The following is an 18,755-nucleotide window of genomic DNA, read 5'->3' as shown; positions in this document are numbered from 1 at the left end:
CAACAACATATTAATATCCTGTGAGCTTCAGAAACCCAAATACATTTACAGTAGTATAATTGGTCACCAAAATGAAGGGGAAGGAAACTTTACAATTGTGAGAATGCACAGATATTCTCATTAAGGCAGTGTTGACTCAGACGATCATTCAGTATCTGTCACCGCAAATGCCTCACGACTCTAGAAAGCCCGTTGTGCCAAACATGTCTCAGCACACAGTATTTCCTAAATTCTTACACGTTCTTCACTTTCCGATTCATCTGGTGAACTGGGAGTAGGAAGTTGGTCATAGACGATGTGCCCTCCCTCCCTTGTCTGCCCAAAACTTGAAGCAATCACATCCACTGCTAGGCTGGCTGTAGCCTTGGCCTCTTCCTCTGATGCGGCCAACTGAGGATTGACTTCAACAAGATCCAGTGCTGAGAGCAACCCTGAAAGAACAAAGTATGACAAAAAAAGCTTCCGAGCTACTGCTTTCAGTGAGGATTGTCCCACCTGGGCAGAACTAAACCAAGGTAAAAAAGAAGTCATTTTCTGCTATAAAACTATCCACTGTCAGGAAGCCCCTTATACCTCATCCTCTTGGGCATACTGGTATACCAGAGTAGGATGAAAGAAACCTTTAAGGTAATAAAATCAGTTATCCCTGTTTCATGAATGTAACAGGCATAGCTGACAGGCTTTCTGGTTAGGATAAGAGTTGGGTCAGGGTAGGGGGTAGGTGGTGTGGCTGTAGGAGTTTCCAGCCTAGTTGGGAAAATGTATCATTTCCAGGATTTCTAGGAACCTCCCAGATGCCTGCCTGTAGTTGTGTGAAGAGGAGATCTCTCACATGTCACTAGCCAGAGCTCTGTTCCCACTTTTGAACTCTGGCTCTGTGTATCTCTTAGGGCACCATGTGCCCTATAGTTATTACTGAATATCTTACTCTCACCTCTGCAAGTCTGAGCTCTGAGGGCAGGTTCCATGTCTGACAGTTTTTAGGTCTCCCATCAGACTGACCCAGTATCTTGCACTTGGTCATGGGAAGATTTGGTCATACTTTAATTTGAACTCCAGTTACCTTTCTGTGAGGGTTTAGGAACTTGTGCCAAAGGGTTTGAGACTGGAAGATTAGATCAGAAAAGAACCTATCCAGACCTGCCTTCTGGCCCTCCCCCCCAACACATATATATGCCCTACTTCTGGGGTATTTTTAGTTGGTTATTCTGGATGAAGTTAATCTACCTCCTTCAAGAGTCATCTGAAGAAACCAGCATTGGAAAATACAAGTATCTGAATATTTAGGGTGGCCATAAAGCCTGGACACATGGGTGAATACACCTAATGGTTAATGGATATTACATTATAGTATATGTTATGTTCAATGCTATTACATCCACTCAGTGTGCCATCCCTCATTAGCAAGGCAGAGTTCAGTGCACTGTGCAAAGCTACAATGAGCAGGCACGTTACTGTCGCATTTCCACCAATCCCTGTGCATGCATCTGTGTCTGATGGTCTCTGTGTCTGATTTCCACTTACTAAACGTGGACCTTTTGCATACCCCAGAAGTAAATCAAGAGTGTTCAAGCTATTAAAAATATATATTGCCCACATTTCTAGACTATTGCCACCTTGTAAATTAAGTAAACTGCTTTATATATCTAGTTGACAGTGTCAGGACAGACAGCCTTTGGGAACAGAATAACACTGCAACAGGGGAGGGAGGGAGGGACAAAGTATGACCATTTGCCCATCTGAGTGCTAGAAGTTACCAGCCTCTGCTCTACGTTGTGTCACTTGGAACCAGAATGGAGAACTGAACTTCCAGGTTCACTGGCCAAGGACAATTGACAACATCTACAATTGTGCATCTGAGAATAAGACTGCTTTTGCCCCTGTCAGATGTGACAGACAAGCATGCTTCCCCTTTCTGCAGTGCCTAAGGCCCAGGTAGGCTCTTTCTCAATTTCCACATCTATCCCAACTAGTCAAGGGTTTCCTATACTTCTCAGTCTGGGGTCTCTATGCTATTTCGACCCCAATTTCATGAGATGGTATTGAAGTACCATGTGGTAGTTGTTTAAGTTTTGCAGTGAGGGGTAATTTCAAGTAGCCTTAAAACCAAAAGCTTTCTGACAGAAATGGACACTTTGCAAATGCGTATGAGTCTGGGGACAGTAACCTCCTGTCGCTACTCTTGATGACCTAGCACTCGGTTCACTCATCTTCCTGTCAGCCGTTCATCTTTCAGTCTCCCCATATCACAGGTCCTATCAAACAGACTCCAGTGTAAGACTTCCGTGAAAGGACCCAAACATTGTCCAGCTTTGAAATATCTTTAAGGAAGCTTTAACTTGACATTCTTAACTCCCAGTAAACCAGTCTCTTAGTGTCAGGGTTAAAATTACAGCTATTTTCATCTTAATCTGCCTTTACATAATTCAGATGCAAATAATTATATCAGTGTGGCAGTTTATGCTTACATTTATTACATTTTTAAGTAGACAAACAATTTTTTACTCCATGTTACCTTAGCATATTTTGTTATAAGCCAGGTCCAAACATGCCTCTGAATGATCTGTCCCTTGTTAGTCTGACCACCTGACTTTTAGCTAGAGAAGTTTAAGCAAAAAACAATGTCTGCAGTGATACGTAATAGTAGAACAGATCCCCTGGCCGGCAAGAGGCTTCAGCATGTTTACTTATGTAGTTAACAGGTTGATCACTGCTTACCTGTATTGTGTATTTCCTCAGTAATATACATGCCTTCTCGATAGGTCAGTCCCCCTACAACAGGGGTTCCTGTGGCTGGAGCCAGCGTAGGGTCAAATGCATCAATATCAAAACTCAGATGGATTGGCCTTTGTCTTCTTAAAAGGAGGAGAATAAGAGAACAGTCATTTGGGTTGCACTTGGACATTCATCCTTCCTACAGTTACAACTCCGTGATTTTGCTGCTGTTAATCCAAGTACTTTGTTAACACAGCAGATTTCCAGATTACTTATTCTGGCAGTTATTGAGTATATTAGATGCCTACACACCACTTCATAATTTTGCCCTTTGTTCTGTGTGCCTCAGACAAACTCCAATTTGAATTTCCGATTTACCCTGGGCATTAGAGCCTCTTACATTAAGAACTGTCAATAGAGGGAGTTCCTTACTTCTGTAGAACATGGGTTCTGACAGATTCTAGTTTAAGTCGGATTGATCTAGGTTACAGTTGCAGTTGCTGTTATTCTCTCGGAGTGTAACAGCAGCCCTAAACTTAGCTCTGATTTTATGTCTGTGATCTTACCATCTCCCATTTCTAACTTGTTTAGCCCAGGTGTCCAGTGGCTGAAGCTAACATACAGCAACCACCTACATAGTAAATTATTTATACTTCTTAACAGCTTAAGAAATGGCATACTACCAAGGTGGCAATTAATCACCCAGAAATGAAGACTTTGCACTGGGAAAATGTTGTTAACTAACATTTGATTAGCATTCATTTGCCATCTTTCTACACTACCAAGATTTGCTTAATATAAAACTTTCAGATGAAGCAATAGTGAGGCTGGGAAGAAGAACAGTTGAAACTGCCTCTCCTCTCACAAGATAAGCATTAAAAATGGAGCTAAAGAGAAATTCATGAGAGCTATTTTTCCTCCCAACCCCGGAAGAACAACATGACGGATGTTTCATATTCTCCGTTTCTGAATTATCTGAATTTTTTTTATATATACATGTTTTGCTTTTATTTTAAAAGAAAGGTCATTATCCTCAAGAGATAGGCCAAAGCATACTGCCCACTGAGAGTCTGCCCTGTTCCTTTTGGGACCTAGAAGTAGATATTCATCGTAGTTACTCACTTGCCAATCAGCAGATCGAATGTCTGTTCCATGACCTTCTGGATACCAAGTCGATCTATGTCTCTCATGGAAAAATACTGGATATCATAGTTCTTTAAAATAAAACTGGTGAGATATAAAGGAAGCCTTAGTTTAAAGAGCATTTTTATTCAAGTGTTGGGGGGGAGTGCAGGGATTGGGTTGTCTTTATAGTGACCTACAACAGGTTAAGGCAAGAAACAACCTATCCAGGGCTTCCTAGGTGGCGCAGTGGTTAAGAATCTGCCTGCCAATGCAGGGGACACGGGTTCGATCCCTGCTCCAGGAAGATCCCACATGCTGCAGAGCAGCTGGGCCCTTGCGCCACAACTATTGAGCCTGTGCTTTAGAGCCCGTGAGCCACAACTATTGAACCCATGTGCTGCAACTGCTGAAGCCCACGCGCCTACAGCCTGTGCTCTGCAACAAGAAAAGCCACGGCAATGAGGAGCCCGTGCAGCACAACAAAGAGCAGCCCCCACTTACCGCAACTAAAAGAAAGCCCGTGCACAGCAAAAAAGACCCAACACAGCCAATAAAGTAAATAAACAAATTAAAAAAAAAAAAAGAAACAACCTATCAAATGGAACATTAGTGGCCAGGACAGGCCCAGAGCTCAACCCTAATATATCAACTTACTGTTCAGGAGGGTCCACATCTCTTAGTCCAATATATACGATACTTGGGGAAGAGATACAAGGTTTGATCCAGGAAAATCCTGGGAGCTGTGGTACCTATGAGGAGAGAAATGAACAGGATTCACCAAGGATTCTTGGTCTCACCACGATAGTCACCGTATGCTTCCCAGTGTATGCAGTGTGCTTTCTCCTGTTACCCACAATATATGCGTAAAGCAACAAACACACTTGTTCTGGAGAAGAACTGAGGGAAGTGGAAGCGATTCAGAAGGGCAGCTGAAGAACACAGCATAGTTTACTGAAGAATAAAATACCTTCTCTTAGAGTGGCCTTGGTTTCTCACTAACTTACCCAAGTAGCAGGAATACTGCTGATTAGGCCTTTTCTACCTCTTTGCACAATACTGAATTGTTTACAGATTGGTTCTTGAGATGGCAACTGCATTGTTTCAAGTCCCCAACAGCCAAAACATGAACTCTGCCTAGTGAATAACCGTTGTACTGTCCTGGTTTAACTTGGTCCTTCTCTGAGGGGAGGGATACCCAGATTCTAGTCTATGCCTAGCATGGTCTCCCGTGTCTTCCGAACAGCCTGGGAAAACATTGCCTAGAAATAATGATGGTTTTCCTTGTCTTCTAGACCAGTGGGTCTGAGGGTGAGGCCTAGGAACTTCTTACCAAGAAGTCTTCAGGCTGTAAGTGTATCAAATCACTACAGTCACTGTCCACTACCACATTCCCATATTACGAGATTATGAGCCCTGCTAACAGCAGGGACCATGTCCTAGTCATCTTTAGGCCCCCAGCATCTAGACTGTCTGGTCCAAAATAATGTTTGATGAACAAATGAAGGAGTGGTAAGCATTACTACCACCACCATCAACCCATCCTTCACAGAAATCTTACTGAACTAGTCTCAAAGCCCCAGGACAACCCTTGCAAGCTGTTCAACCATTTCAGCCCACTAACCTTGTCCTGTAGTTCTCTGAGGAGAAATGAAACTGGCTGTCCATGGAGATTTCCAGATGAAGTGGTGAGGGGTGTATTGATGTCAGCATGAGCATCAACCCAGATCACACAAAGGTCTGGGCAGTGCCGGGCATGGCCACTAATGGTACCAATTGCCAGGCTGCAAAGAACAAATACAGTAATCTTAAAGGCCCTCTGCTTGGCAAACATCACTAATAACAAATATCTTCAGCCAACACAGCTCACACTTTGTCCTCAGAGCAAAGTCAGGGCCCTAGATTGACCCTAGATTTGGATGAGATAGTCCCTGGGACTGCTGTTCCCAAAGATGAACCTTGAGAGAGAGAGACAGGGAGAAATGGAAGGCTCTAAAGCAGTGGTCTCCAACCTTTTTGGCACCAGGGACCGGTTTTGTGGAAGCCAGTTGGGGTGGGGGGAATGGTTCTGGCGGTAATGCGAGCGACGGGGAGCAGCAGATGAAGCTTTGCTCGCTCGCCTGCCGTTCACCTCCTGTGTGGCCCAGTTCCTAACAGGCCACGGACCTCTGCTCTAAAGATTCAAAGCTGACAACTGGTTATCCTTGTAGTGTGACAGGTGTCATTGCTGCCCCATATCCCTTTAACTGGATCCATTAGCCTTGCCCAGAAAAGGACTCAAAATATTTGTTCAACAAATGAAATCCTGTTAAATGATGTGGTCTGTATGTAACAGCTCACTACTACTACTTAATACCTCTTGAGAGACCAGGGAGATCTAATGACTTTCAAAGAATCAGTTATATTAACCTTCTATGGATAAAAATTAGTATTATAGCTTTTTAGAAAGATTATGTGATACTTCCTAAAGCAAGAAGTCAAAGTTTTTAAAGACATTAAAGTTAACAGGGCAACCCAATTAAAGACCTCATTAGATCATTGAATAAAATATAAGTTTATTTGCATGTTATCTTATATACATTAGCACGGTACTTAAATATCACTATATGGTTCTGGTTTTTGCTTTCCTTGACCTTGGTCTCTGCTTACATTAGCCAACTGTCCTGTCTGAACTGTAGGAATGTAGTTGATGAAACTGTGCTTGGAAAGCTGCCCAAACTTCCCAGGAACCAAAGAATTTGACATAGATGGAAAATGCAATTTAAGCATCTCTTAGGAACTAACTACAGTCATCCTTCTTGGTCAGTACAGCCTGAGAGAGCATTTTAAGCTCTATGTCCCACATAGGACCTTTTCGAGAGAGAGCAGGTTCTGGTGCTAAAAGCACTGGATACAGTTAGAATATTGGGGGTCTTTCTAGGAAGAAAGGACAAGTCATCTAACTTCTCTAGACTGCAGTTTCCCTTTCTATAACACGCGGATAATAATCTTAGCCTGTTTAAGTCAGAGTTGGTTTGATGATTAAAGCAGTAGTGTATGTTGTACTACTAAAAGGAGCTGAGTGACCTAAAAATGCCTCTTCCTTTAAAATATTCAACATCTGTTCAGGTTATACACACATCCCTTCCTTTTTTTGTTGTTTGTTTTTTTTGTTTTTGCCCTGCCTTTCTAGAATCTTCCAGACAGCCTCAGTTTTAGCACTGAAAAGGAAATAGGGAGCAATGATAGGGCTGCAACCTAGACACAAACAAGAAAAACCAAGGATTATGATAATTAGAGTAATAAGCAGTCCCAAATAGTAAGCTGACCAGAAGAGAGACAATAAATGAACTTTGAGAGAGCACTGAGCTATAGGAGGCAAGAGGCCCACCCTCGGGTTATTTAATCAATTTCAGTAGAGAACCTGGGACTGACTTTGTTATTCTACTTAAAATTCTATTCCTAATGAGTAATCTACCTGCCTTTCCAGTTCTGTTAAGTGATCTGAAAAGCTCTCTGAGTACCTCAGGGAAAGCTGCTAGATTGCATCTGAAAAGAAAATTTAATTGCCCATAAAGGTCACAATGGGACTTGAATCCCAGCTCTGCTACTTCCTGGCTGTAGACCTTGGGTAGGTTATCTAACCTCTGTCCCTCAGTGTACCCAGCAGTGAATCAGACAAAATTGTATCTCCTCATGGCGTTATTTTAAGGATTAACTGAGAATATGTATGAAGTGCTTGATATTCCTAGTACTTCAATGCCATTTTCCTTTCTACCAAAAAAATCATTACATAGCTAAAATCACACTCCCCTGTGAAATCTGACTACTCTAGCCCAGACCAATCTCTTCCTTCTGAGGTGTAGAATTCAATATTTTTTTTCATTCCATGTGTATTTATTTCATTTAATCCTAATAGATCACAAGTTTCCCATAATCCTTTGCACTGCTTGAGAACTCATCAGAACAGTGCTCAATAAGGTCATGCCGATTCACTGAGAGGAAGGATCTATTGTTTTAGCCACCTAGGGTCCATACAGTGGAGGTAGAGAATGTATTCACATGCCAAATGGGGCATTTCTAACAAACCTATTAGCAGATATGCTTAAAAAAAAAAAAAAAGCCCAAATTCAGCCTATCACTGGATCCCCCCAATTCTCCTTAATAGCCAAAGTGAAAGTCATGAGACAGTTTAAGAAAGTTTTCCAAGAAATAAGCATGAAATTAAGCAAACTTTGCTTAGTTTAACTCTGAACTAATACTATGTGATATGTCCTACAAAGGAAGGTGTACATGCCTCCAGCAGTTCATGACCTTAGACACGAAAATACCATGCCCATTATAGCCTAAAAATTCAAAAGGGTATTCTACTCTAAATGAGGAAACTCAGACAAAGAAGCGAATTGATTAGCCCAAAGCACCATGTAATGCAGCCCCTCCGCCACCCCTGGCTCCCAGCTTACCTGTGGTCTCCTCCCACTGTGACACAGCTGTAGCCACCTGACACGGCTCTACTAACCACCTCCGCTAGTTCCTGGTTGGCAAGGCCCACTGAGCGAGGATTCACTATCAAGTTGTTATAGAGATCATCTTTAGGAACTGGAGTAAAACTCAAATCTCCGAAGTCTTTAAGGTGGCAGCCTAGAAACAAATGAGGGATGACAAATTATGTTATTCCAACTCTTACGGGCCTGGACCACAAATAATAACTGTGACAAAGTACACATCGTACTTATTGTCATGGTAACTCAAAACATCACGTGACAGTGGCAGGATTCTCTCAGTCCTCCCAGCAATCCTGTGGAGTAGATCCAGTTAGGAACACCATTTTGTAGATAAAGAAGCTGGGTTTTAGAAGGTAAAGCCCAGAAATGTTCACTAACTTAACAATCACAAAACTGATAGCAATTAGACCTCAGATAGCCCCGAGTTAATAGTGAAAGTAAAAGACTGAGAGGAACTGTGAGGATTTAAAGAAAAGTATAATTTAGGACAAAGAAACATACATAGGAATTTTCGTATTATAAACTTTAAAAAAAAAATAAAAGGCCAATCTGAGGACCTAAATATCTCTTACTTTTAGGATGCTTTAATAATTATTACTCACAAGATCCCAAACACTATTCTAACTGCTCAACAGAAATTCTCAAGACTCACAACAATCCTATTAGGCAACTACAGTATGCCATTTTATATGTGAGGGAACTGAAGCCAGGTCCCAAGGTCATACAGTTGCTAGGTGCCAGAATCAGGATCCAAATTTAGGCCGTCTGCCCCAAAGTGTGTATTCCTGACTGTGCAGTCTGTATCTCAGACTCCCTTCTTGATTTAAGAACTAAAGAGTCCTCTCCAAGGAGCCAACAAGATGGCAGAAGTGAAGCAGAAGCATCAGCGGACCTTCTGCAAGTTCACCACTTCAGTGAGCACCTAGACCAGCCACTGGACACCCTGACAGAGTGACACAGCTACACACAGCCTCTCGGCTTTGGCAGAAGTACCTGGGCAGGGCCAGCCTGGGGGCACAGCCCACAGAGAAACCATAGGTGCTGAAGATCATTCTGCCCAGATGGTGGATGTCTACAACTGCAACACCTTCACCCAAGTGGAAACCAAGCCCAAGATTATCAGCCGCTGCCTGGGTGAGTTCTCCATCACCTACAGGCCCATAAAGCACAGAGCCACCCATTTCTCCTGCTTCATCTGACTTGAATAGCCTGTTCGGCCAGTAAAGGCACAGACTTCTTTTCAAAACAAGCAAAATGAACTAGTGGTATATTCTGACAGTAAGCTGTACTATTTTCCCACCTGGGTTCACATATTCCAGCAAATTACCACATCAGTCACTACACATTAATCTTTAAGTGCCAGTCTTTCCATCTTAACCACTTATATCAATAAATTGGCTGGATTTAGGGTGAGGACTAAATAATCCAACACTATCAGGGGATCTTAGCGAACTGAACATTAGCACAGATTTTATTTTTTTTTAATAAATTTATATATTTATTTATTGACTGCATTGGGTCTTCGTTGCTGCACGTGGGCTTTCTCTAGTTGCGGAGAGTAGGGACTACTCTCTTTCTAGTTGTGGACAGCAGGGGCTACCCTTCATTGCAGTGAGCAGGCTTCTCATTGCTGTGGATTCTCTTGTTGCGGAGTACGGGCTCTAGGCGTGCAGGCTTCAGTAGTTGTGGCACGTGGGCTCAACAGTTGTGGCTCACAGGCTTAGAGCACAGGCTCAGTTGCTCCGTGGCATGTGGGATCTTCCTGGACCAGGGCTCAAACCTGTGTCCTCTGCATTGGCAGGCAGATTCTTAACCACTGTGCCACCAGGGAAGCCCTAGATGGTATTCTTTAAGGGCCTGTTTCTCAAACTGGAATCCAGGTGTGTTGAGGGGAGAGGCAAGTGGTCACAGGACAGACATCTTAATGTTTGCAGAGATTTGTGTTAACAATTTAGATTAAGACCAGCATGGACCAATCTTGAATGCAAATTGTACAGTTTGAGCTTTACCTCTTGAACCCAAACTCAAACCAAAGCCAAATGTCTGAGAGAATGTAGAAATTGAAGAAGCAATGGCCTGGAATATAAAGGCCAACAATGGCCGGGAACATGAACCCAACCAAGGGATCACCACCAAGAGGGATACTGGAAGCAAAACAGACAGCCTTATCCCATTCTCAGTGGAAGGTAAGATGCATACGAAGCTAGACTTCTGTGTGTATATTTTTAAAAATGCAATGACCAAAAGAATCATATGAAAGGTCCAGAACCAGAGAAGATCTGGATGACTAAATAAGAAGGAAAGGTGCTAAAGACATTGGGAACCAAGAGAAAAAAAAAAAATAACCAAATAAAACATCTATAAAAATCTTCTTTAAATCTTTAAAAAAAGAAAAAAGCCATGAGTAACATCATTATGTACTTTACTAAATCTCAAAATATGGAAGGACACAGATTTAAGAGAAATGAAGCTTTAACTTTCAAGTCAATATCAGGTCTTGCCATTGTTGCAACACAGTCTTGGGCTGGAGAGATCTGAATGGCAGTGCCTATACTTGGATGTTTTAGCTTCCATATCCATGTTTATCTCAGTATCTCCTTAAACCGCATCAAGCATTTAGGCTTTTTCTAGGTGTAAGACACCACAGCTTGACTGGCGTTTTATATTAGGTGTAAAATTAGAAAAGTTTTATAATCTAATTAAATAATAATGTTAATATTAATTTTTGAAGACTAACTCATTTAATCCTCCCATGACCAATAAGAAATACATGAGAATTAAAGTGATCAACCTGGTGGTTAAGTGACAGAACTTGGGGAACACTCAAGTCCAGTCATGGAATCTAGGATGTAGACTTAGATAAGTGTGACAGAAAACAGTACTAACTGGGCTCACTATTATTTACTTATCAGAATAAAGCTGCAAAAAGCCTGAAAAGGAACCTTAAGAGATTCTGGCAATCTTACAGCAACACTCTACATGGAAGGGAAAATGCATTTCATAAAAGGATTTTGGTCATTAAATGTGTAACTCTGTGGAGTCAATCACCAGATTAATTCACAGCCTGGATGGTGGGTTCCAATTCCTTGCTCACCAACAGCCTTCTACTTATTCACTTAGTTTCCCAGTTGCCCTCATACCAGCAAGAGGGCTTCCTGACAGTGGATGCCAGGACTGTTGCTCACTGAAACTATGCACAGGCATTTGGGCTTATACATCATGGTTAGCACAAGTCTCTGGGTCTGAAAGCCTGATAAACTCTGCACACTTCAAGACTTCTGTTCCTGGATCCACAAAGCTGAGGGCCAGACCCCCTGAAGGGATTAATACCTTGAGAGGCCCTGCCTGAGTGGCCCACCCTATAGGACTCCCAATTCTGCTCTTTGATTTCCGCAATAAATTCCAGGTAAGAACTGGGGACAAAAAGTGCTACAGGAATGAAAGGAGGTTATAGGGAACATGAATTACCACCCATGGGCCAGTTTTTGAGGAGTAGAGAGGCTGATGCGTGGCTACTTTAAGAGCGGGATGAACTGAGTAGTGATAAAGCAATTACTTTATCAGAGTGCTATGGCAAGTTCTAGTTCAAAAGATGAGAAATGGTCCCACTAATTTTAAAGAATCTTGGAATAATAGTGAAAAGAGCAAATGTTATAACATGTAGTATCTGTCATGATGGAGAGAGCTGTCCCTTTCTCAAACTTTTTGTGCTTCAGGCCAACTCATCTGCAGTCTAAATCAGATGAGACATATTTCATCACTGCTCCTTCCTCTTTTAGAAGGCACTGTAGGATGAAATAAACCTGAAACTTCCAAGGAAGCTCTCATATCAAACAGATTTACAACCAGCTGGAAAGGGCTCTCATTTTTCATTTGCAGGGGGAAAAAGTCAAGCTCTCTATATACTGGCACCGCCTCATTGCTTCTCTCCCCAGTGCTCGTAATAAAAATACACTGACTGCTTCTCTGATCTTTTAAGCCCGGATGTCACCTTTGGCCTTGATAAACCTCTCAGGTTCCATCAGAGTGGAACAAGAACACAAGTACATCCACAGAATGATGCAACCGGAAGAAATCAGAACAGCCCTATCTGACCTTAGCAATGTCTGTGGACAGCACTTCTATTTCAGGGCCCTCATCACCAGTGAATCCCTGAAAGAAGCCAGTGACAGGAAAGAAGGAAAAGGAACAAAACTGTCTTTCTCCACACATCACAGTGCTAGCTAGAAGCTTGACGACAGCTGCTGATCCTTACTTCCTCCACTGCTATCATTATCCACGTACTTCGGAGGAAGAAGTTCAGCAAAGTTAAATAGCTCTAACTGTTTCGAGCAAGCCTGAATCCTCCTTTGGTTAGAGACTCACAGAAGAATGTTATGAGTGAGCATAAGGGTACCCCATTCTCTCTGCTGCTCTGACTTCCACTTACAGGTGGCTCCAGCGGCTCCCGTGGCTCCCAGCAAGTCAAGAGAGGTGAGTTGTGAAGGGGGCTGACACACGGGTGAGTCTACCAAGCCACAGGCAGTCCACGGGCAGAATATTAGATTTGGAGAAAAGCTTAGAGTCTATTAGTGTACGGTTTTCCAAACTTTCCTCGAATAGGATGAATGTTTATGATTTGTCAGGAATAACAAGTCAGTGAAATATGCAGAGAAACAAAGACTGAGTTCTCATTTGGTGCTGAGAGAACACTGGTGGTTCTTGACGTTATAGACTCAAATACTGTACGTGGCAGATTTCATCCCACAGAAAGCAAATTCCCAGTATTTTAAAGGACTGCATCTGCCAATTCTTAGAACCTCAAAGTTGTACCTGGAAGACCAGCTTATTGAAAAGTTGCAATGTTACTCTATGTCTACATTAGGAAAGGAATGCCAGTTAATTCAGGTCGTTTGAAGTAAGCAGAATTTCTCTTATCCCTAAAATGTGATTTGGGTAATAACCTTTGTAGAGACTGTAAACTCACTGGCTACCACCAATAAAATGCAGGGGTCTGAATTTTATTCGTGCATGTAACTCCCAGAGGCTGTTCAACCTCAAGAACCATGTGTCCTGGGGTATCTAAGAATCAGTTCTTTGCTTCCTTAGACCCAGATTCCAAAATAAGTTTGGTGCTTTAGGGAAAGAAATCACATCATGCAAGTACACCTATTTGTTGTAGTTCACTTCTTCCAAGTCCCCCAGCCCTCTCAACATCCCCTTCCTCCCCGCTCTGTTCTCCTGTCAACAGGAGGTATTCTCAGAGGCAAAGACCATGGATGAGGAAGACCAAGGAGCGTGGCACTGGGGGCTCGAGGATGGAAGGTGACCTCAGGCATCCAAGCCAGTCACTTTAGACACGTCCATCTAACGGAGTTAACCTCAAGACCAGCTGATACAGACGTGATGTCAATAGATGCCTTTGCATGAATGTGACCCTTGAGTAAAAAATCCCAATACAAAACAAGCTCGAAAGTTTGGCTCTAGACATGTAACTGAGATGACGTGCAACACCATTTATATGTTTCCTGCTAATTGGTTCTCCAGCTATATCTGAACTTCTTGACGAAGGAGAACAGTGTATCACCTGCTGAGGATAGGCTTAGTAATGTATGCCCCTCTGAACCCAACTCATGTCAACCCACCAAGCACCTCTAGACCGTGGTGAGCCAGGGGCAGACTGTCAGCTGACGGCACCCTGGCAGCCTGGTTCCAGCACAGGCAGGGGCAGAGATAAGAGAAGCGTTCCTCTGGCTTCATAAGTCACTGCAACATAACCGCTTTCCCTCGTTCAGAATAAGACTGTTAAGCTTCTCTGAGAAAAAGATCTGTTGTTAACATGCTGACAAAACTTCAAGCTACTCCAATATCTAACCACCAGAAGAGATAGTGATAATCCCTGGGGCTAAAATTGCTCTTCAGAATGTGTGATCTTTTTTCTTTTTTAAATTCTTGATGCTCCACCTTGTTCCAGAAAAGATTTAAAGGGCTAGTGACTACAGCTCTGCCAGTTAACCAGTCCAGATGTGCAGCTCCCAGCCCCAGACCTGGGCTAGCATCCTGGTGAGTTTCCCAAGAAACCTCAACAAACCAGACAGACCGCATTCCCCACTACTCCGGGCTGAAAGCAGAGCACACAGAAGATGCAGTGGCCACAGTGGGTCCACCGGCCACAACAGATGCCAAGGAAAGAAACCTTGTCCTTTGTCCCCTCACTTCCCAGGGGAGTCAAGATCTCCAACCAAGTTCAGTCTCTCAGTGTGTCCCACCTCACAAAGTCATTGCGAAGATTAAAATGAGATAACAGAGGAAACGCCTACACATGCTAAGGGTTACATCATTAGTTCAACTGGATGAGGCATCTTTGTCGTTTTTCTCCACACCCTCCCCTTTTCCTTGCAATACATGGTGTAATCTAAGACTTCCCCAAACTTGTTTGTAATATGACTATGCCATTTTGATAAAAACAAGAGATTGTGGTAAGAAGTAGCAAACTCAGGCCTGCTGATTTCTATTAAAATGGTTCTTCAGGAGTCCAGCTCTCACACACAGTTCAAATTTTCTACCTTCCCTATTAAAGAATATAAAGGCATGGCCAATTTCACTTGGAACACCAAATCTTGAAAGCTCTAACCACAATGCCACACCCTGCTGTGACTCAATTCTCGGGTCACACAGGAAGGTATTTTCTGCTTCTTTTCCTATTCTGTGGTTCTGGCTTCTTGGGGTAGAGGAGGGAGCCAGAAAGACACTATCTTTCTTCTCTTCAAATCCTAGCATTATCACACCTATTATAGGAATACACCCTCACTACCAAGAGAGCTTGGTCATTAAGAGAGACGGACAAGTGAAAGACAAATATTGTATGCTAACTCACATATACGGAATCTAAACATGGTACTGATGAACTCAGTGACAAGAACAAGGACGCAGATACAGAGAATGGACTGGAGAACTCGAGGTTTGGGAGGGGGCAGGGGGTGAAGGGGAAGCTGAGACGAAGCAAGAGAGTAGCACAGACATATATATACTACCAGCTGTAAAATAGATAGTCAGTGGGAAGTTGTATAATAAAGGGAGTCCAACTAGAGGATGGAAGATGCCTTAGAGGACTGGGGCGGGGAGGGTGGGGGGGACTCGAGGTGGGGGGATTCAAGGAAAGGAGGGAATACGGGGATATGTGTATAAAAACAGATGATTGAACTTGGTGTACCCTCAAAAAAATAAAATAAATAAAATAAAATAAAAAAAGAGAGAGACAGACAAGTAAGTTTATTCAAGGATTAAATTATTTAAACCAATCACAGTAATTCCCAAGGTTCTCAGCCTCTGAATGGTGCTATTTTGGATATTCAAGGAACAATGCCACTTCTGTCTAAATCAGCTAGAGGTCAACCGTACTTAAAACGGTCATCATCAGCTACTCAGGTCCTGTATCAAAAACAAGCATGTTTTGAAAAAAGAAGGCAGAAACTAGCTATCGCCACTTACCAACCTTGAGTTGACTAAATTCATCAACTGGTAGCTCAACAGCTTGTAAGAGTTAAACAATTTGAGATATATGACAGTTTTTCACTGAATCATACATTTTTAAAATCTGGGAGACCAGGGGGCTTCTGAGGAGCAAACCATTTTGAGAGAAAGGAAATAGTGTCTGGGGAAATCCCACTGGTCACGATGTGAATGAAGTTCCATGAGAAAGCTAGGATGCTTTGCCCCATTTCTTCCTTCAACAGAAGCTGACTGTGTGCTGACTGTATGCTGACTGTGCGCCTGTCTGCAGCCTTCAGGGAGCTCATAGCCTGGTCAGAAGACAGAGGGGGAAAGCACAGGCTGGTGCAAACTGTGATGATACAGCTGTGCACAGGATGTGATGGGAACAGAGGAAAGTGCTGACTCAGACCCAGGATGAGCCAAAAGGGCTTTTCAGAAGAGTCAGTATCTGAATCTTGAAGGTTTAGGCAGGAGTAAAAAGAGAAAGGGGAAAGGTTCTCAAGCAGAAGCAGCACATCATGCCTTCCACTCTACAGAACTACACCCAGGGTCCATCCGGGAGGACTGCAGAGAGATGGGGCAGGAGGAGGGGGCAGGGCCCAGATCCCAAATGCAGTAGGGAACTACTAAGGTTCAAGTCAGGAGGTGACAAATCAAATCTGCACTATTGATCTAGTGAATTGGTGGCCTCTGGAAAATGGCCTGGCCTGCAGAAAAGCAGCTCCCGGAGGGGCTGTAAAGACAAGGCAGTGCGAGAGACCTGACAAGATTCCAGCAGTGCTTAGAGGGGGTGTGGAGGAGGGAGAAAGGGTTTGCCCTCCAGCTTTCTGGCTCTGCTACCACCAGAGATGAGAAACCACAGGGGAAGGGAGTGGAGGTGCTGGTAGGTTCAGTTTTGGATACTCTGACAATGGGGTGTTAGAGACTATCCTGTTGATAATACGTGGAAACAAGTTAAAGGCTCAACCCTAGGCAGTATTCAATGGCTGGTGACATCACTTCTGATGGAAGTGCATACCACCACCTATGAAGCAGAACTGCCAGAAAAAAAAAAAAAAAAAAACAACAACCCTGAATCTGACCAAGGATCTAGATCCAATAACCAGTTGACAGGAAATACAGAGGACAAAATGTGTCATAGGATGCCACAGGGATGCGATCTGCAAAATCCAAGCTGAGAGATTTTACAGACAAATGACCTAGTTTCTCTACAGATCAACTGCAGGGAAGGAAGAAAACAGGAGGGACCTATAAAGGACTTACGAGATAAAAATACAGACCTTATTTGGACCCAAACTCAAACTGTAAAAAAATAAACACAAAAAGTGTAAATCAGCCAGGCAACGTGAACATTAACTGGTAGTAAGAGCAGATACAAGTTGAAAATAGATAACTATCCCTGTTGAAAATTAAGGTACAGCCTTCTCCCTTCCCTTGTGTTTTCACGATTTCTTTCTGTCCTTGTCACGTGTACATAATCTTTATAATGACTAAGTAGGCCTCACAACCCAGGAACATTTCCTCAAGGACCTGGGAACCATTTTTTGAAATGCAAACATCTAGGGCCCCGACCTCCAGTTCTATGGGCATGGGTGGTGGGCCCCTTGCTTCAATTTGCCAAAAAACTACCTCCTGTGTTAACATAAAAGAAGTTTGTTTCCCCTCCAGATAAAGCCAATAAGCTAACAGGTGGTCACTCCAATTTCCATGATAAAGTTGGGGTGAGCTACATGTGACAAAAGGTCAACTATCAAAGTCCTCTGACTGGGGCTTCCCTGGTGGCACAGTGGTTAAGAATCCGCCTGCCAATGCAGGGGACATGGGTTTGAGCCCCGGTCTGGGACAATCCCACATGCCGCAGAGCAACTAAGCCCATGCACCACAACTACTGAGACTGTGCTCTAGAGCCCACAAACCACAACTATTGAGCCCACGCATTGCAACTACTGAAGCCCACACATCTAGAGCCCATGCTCCACAATAAGAGAAGCCACCGCAATAAGAAGCCCGCACACCACAATGAAGAGTAGCCCCCGCTCTCCACGACTACAGAAAGCCCGCACACAGCAACAAAGACCCAATGCAGCCAATAAATTAAAAAAAAATTTTTAATAAAATAAACAAAAAAAAAGTCCTCTGACTGAAGGACTAGTTATTAATCTTGAAAACGTGGATTGTGTTGTACCTGCTTGGCTATAGAAAAGAGTAAGATTTCTTTTTTTTTTTAATTAATTAATTAATTTATTGGCTGTGTTGGGTTTTTGTTGTCACACGCAGGCTTTCTCTAGTTGCAGCCAGCAGGAGCTACTCTTCGTTGCAGTGCGCAGGCTTCTCAGTGCAGTGGCTTCTCTTGTTGCAGAGCACAGGCTCCAGGCGCGTGGGCTTCAGTAGTTGCAGCATGCAGGCTCAGTGGCTGTGGCTCAAGGGCTCTAGAGCACAGGCTCAGTAGTTGTGGTGCATGGGCTTAGTTGCTCCGCAGTATGTGGGATCTTTCCAGACCAGAGATCAAACCCGTGTCCCCTGCATTGGCAGACGGATTCTTAACCACTGTGCCACCAGGGAAGTCCCTGTGCTAGGTCTTAGTTGTGGCTTGCTGGCTCCTTAGTTGCAGCACGTGGGCTCCTTAGTTGTGGCATGCGAACTCTTAGTTTCAGCATGCATGTGAGATCTAGTTCCCTGACCAGGGATCAAACCCAGGCCCCCTGTATTGGGAGCGTAGTCTTATCGTATCCACTGTACCACCAGGGAAGTCCCAAGGGTAAGATTTCTTTATCTTTGCAATCTTTCAGCAGACTGCCCAATTTAATGCTTACCCAATAACAAACTGTTTTCCTTCTCTATCACCTTTGTGGATAGGTCCTCAGTTGGGAGATTTTTTAAAAATTACTGTATTTTCCCAATACTGGGTATTTGATATTAACTTACGTTAGGTGTGATAATCGTATTGTAGTTAAGTTTTAA

The 18,755-nt window shown here is 43.2% G+C and overlaps 1 protein-coding gene across 1 annotated transcript in view; it reads right to left on the bottom strand.

Annotated features, from left to right (window-relative positions):
* Positions 1 to 70: 70 nt before the first annotated feature.
* The window catches only part of ARG2 (arginase 2), a 28,459-nt gene continuing 9,774 nt past the window's right edge, over positions 71 to 18,755 (bottom strand). The window contains exons 3-8 of the mRNA XM_057731189.1: positions 8,280 to 8,457; positions 5,462 to 5,621; positions 4,495 to 4,589; positions 3,838 to 3,942; positions 2,719 to 2,855; positions 71 to 431 (exon numbers count right to left, since the gene is read on the bottom strand). Of these exons, the coding sequence (XP_057587172.1) occupies positions 226 to 431; positions 2,719 to 2,855; positions 3,838 to 3,942; positions 4,495 to 4,589; positions 5,462 to 5,621; positions 8,280 to 8,457 (881 nt within the window). The 3' untranslated portion in view covers positions 71 to 225. The remainder of the gene's footprint in view (positions 432 to 2,718; positions 2,856 to 3,837; positions 3,943 to 4,494; positions 4,590 to 5,461; positions 5,622 to 8,279; positions 8,458 to 18,755) is intronic.

This window comes from Hippopotamus amphibius, chromosome 4, assembly GCF_030028045.1.
Source record: "Hippopotamus amphibius kiboko isolate mHipAmp2 chromosome 4, mHipAmp2.hap2, whole genome shotgun sequence".
Taxonomy (NCBI): domain Eukaryota; kingdom Metazoa; phylum Chordata; class Mammalia; order Artiodactyla; family Hippopotamidae; genus Hippopotamus; species Hippopotamus amphibius.
Note: the sequence above shows the minus strand (reverse complement) of the source record. Positions and strands in the feature narration are given on the sequence as shown.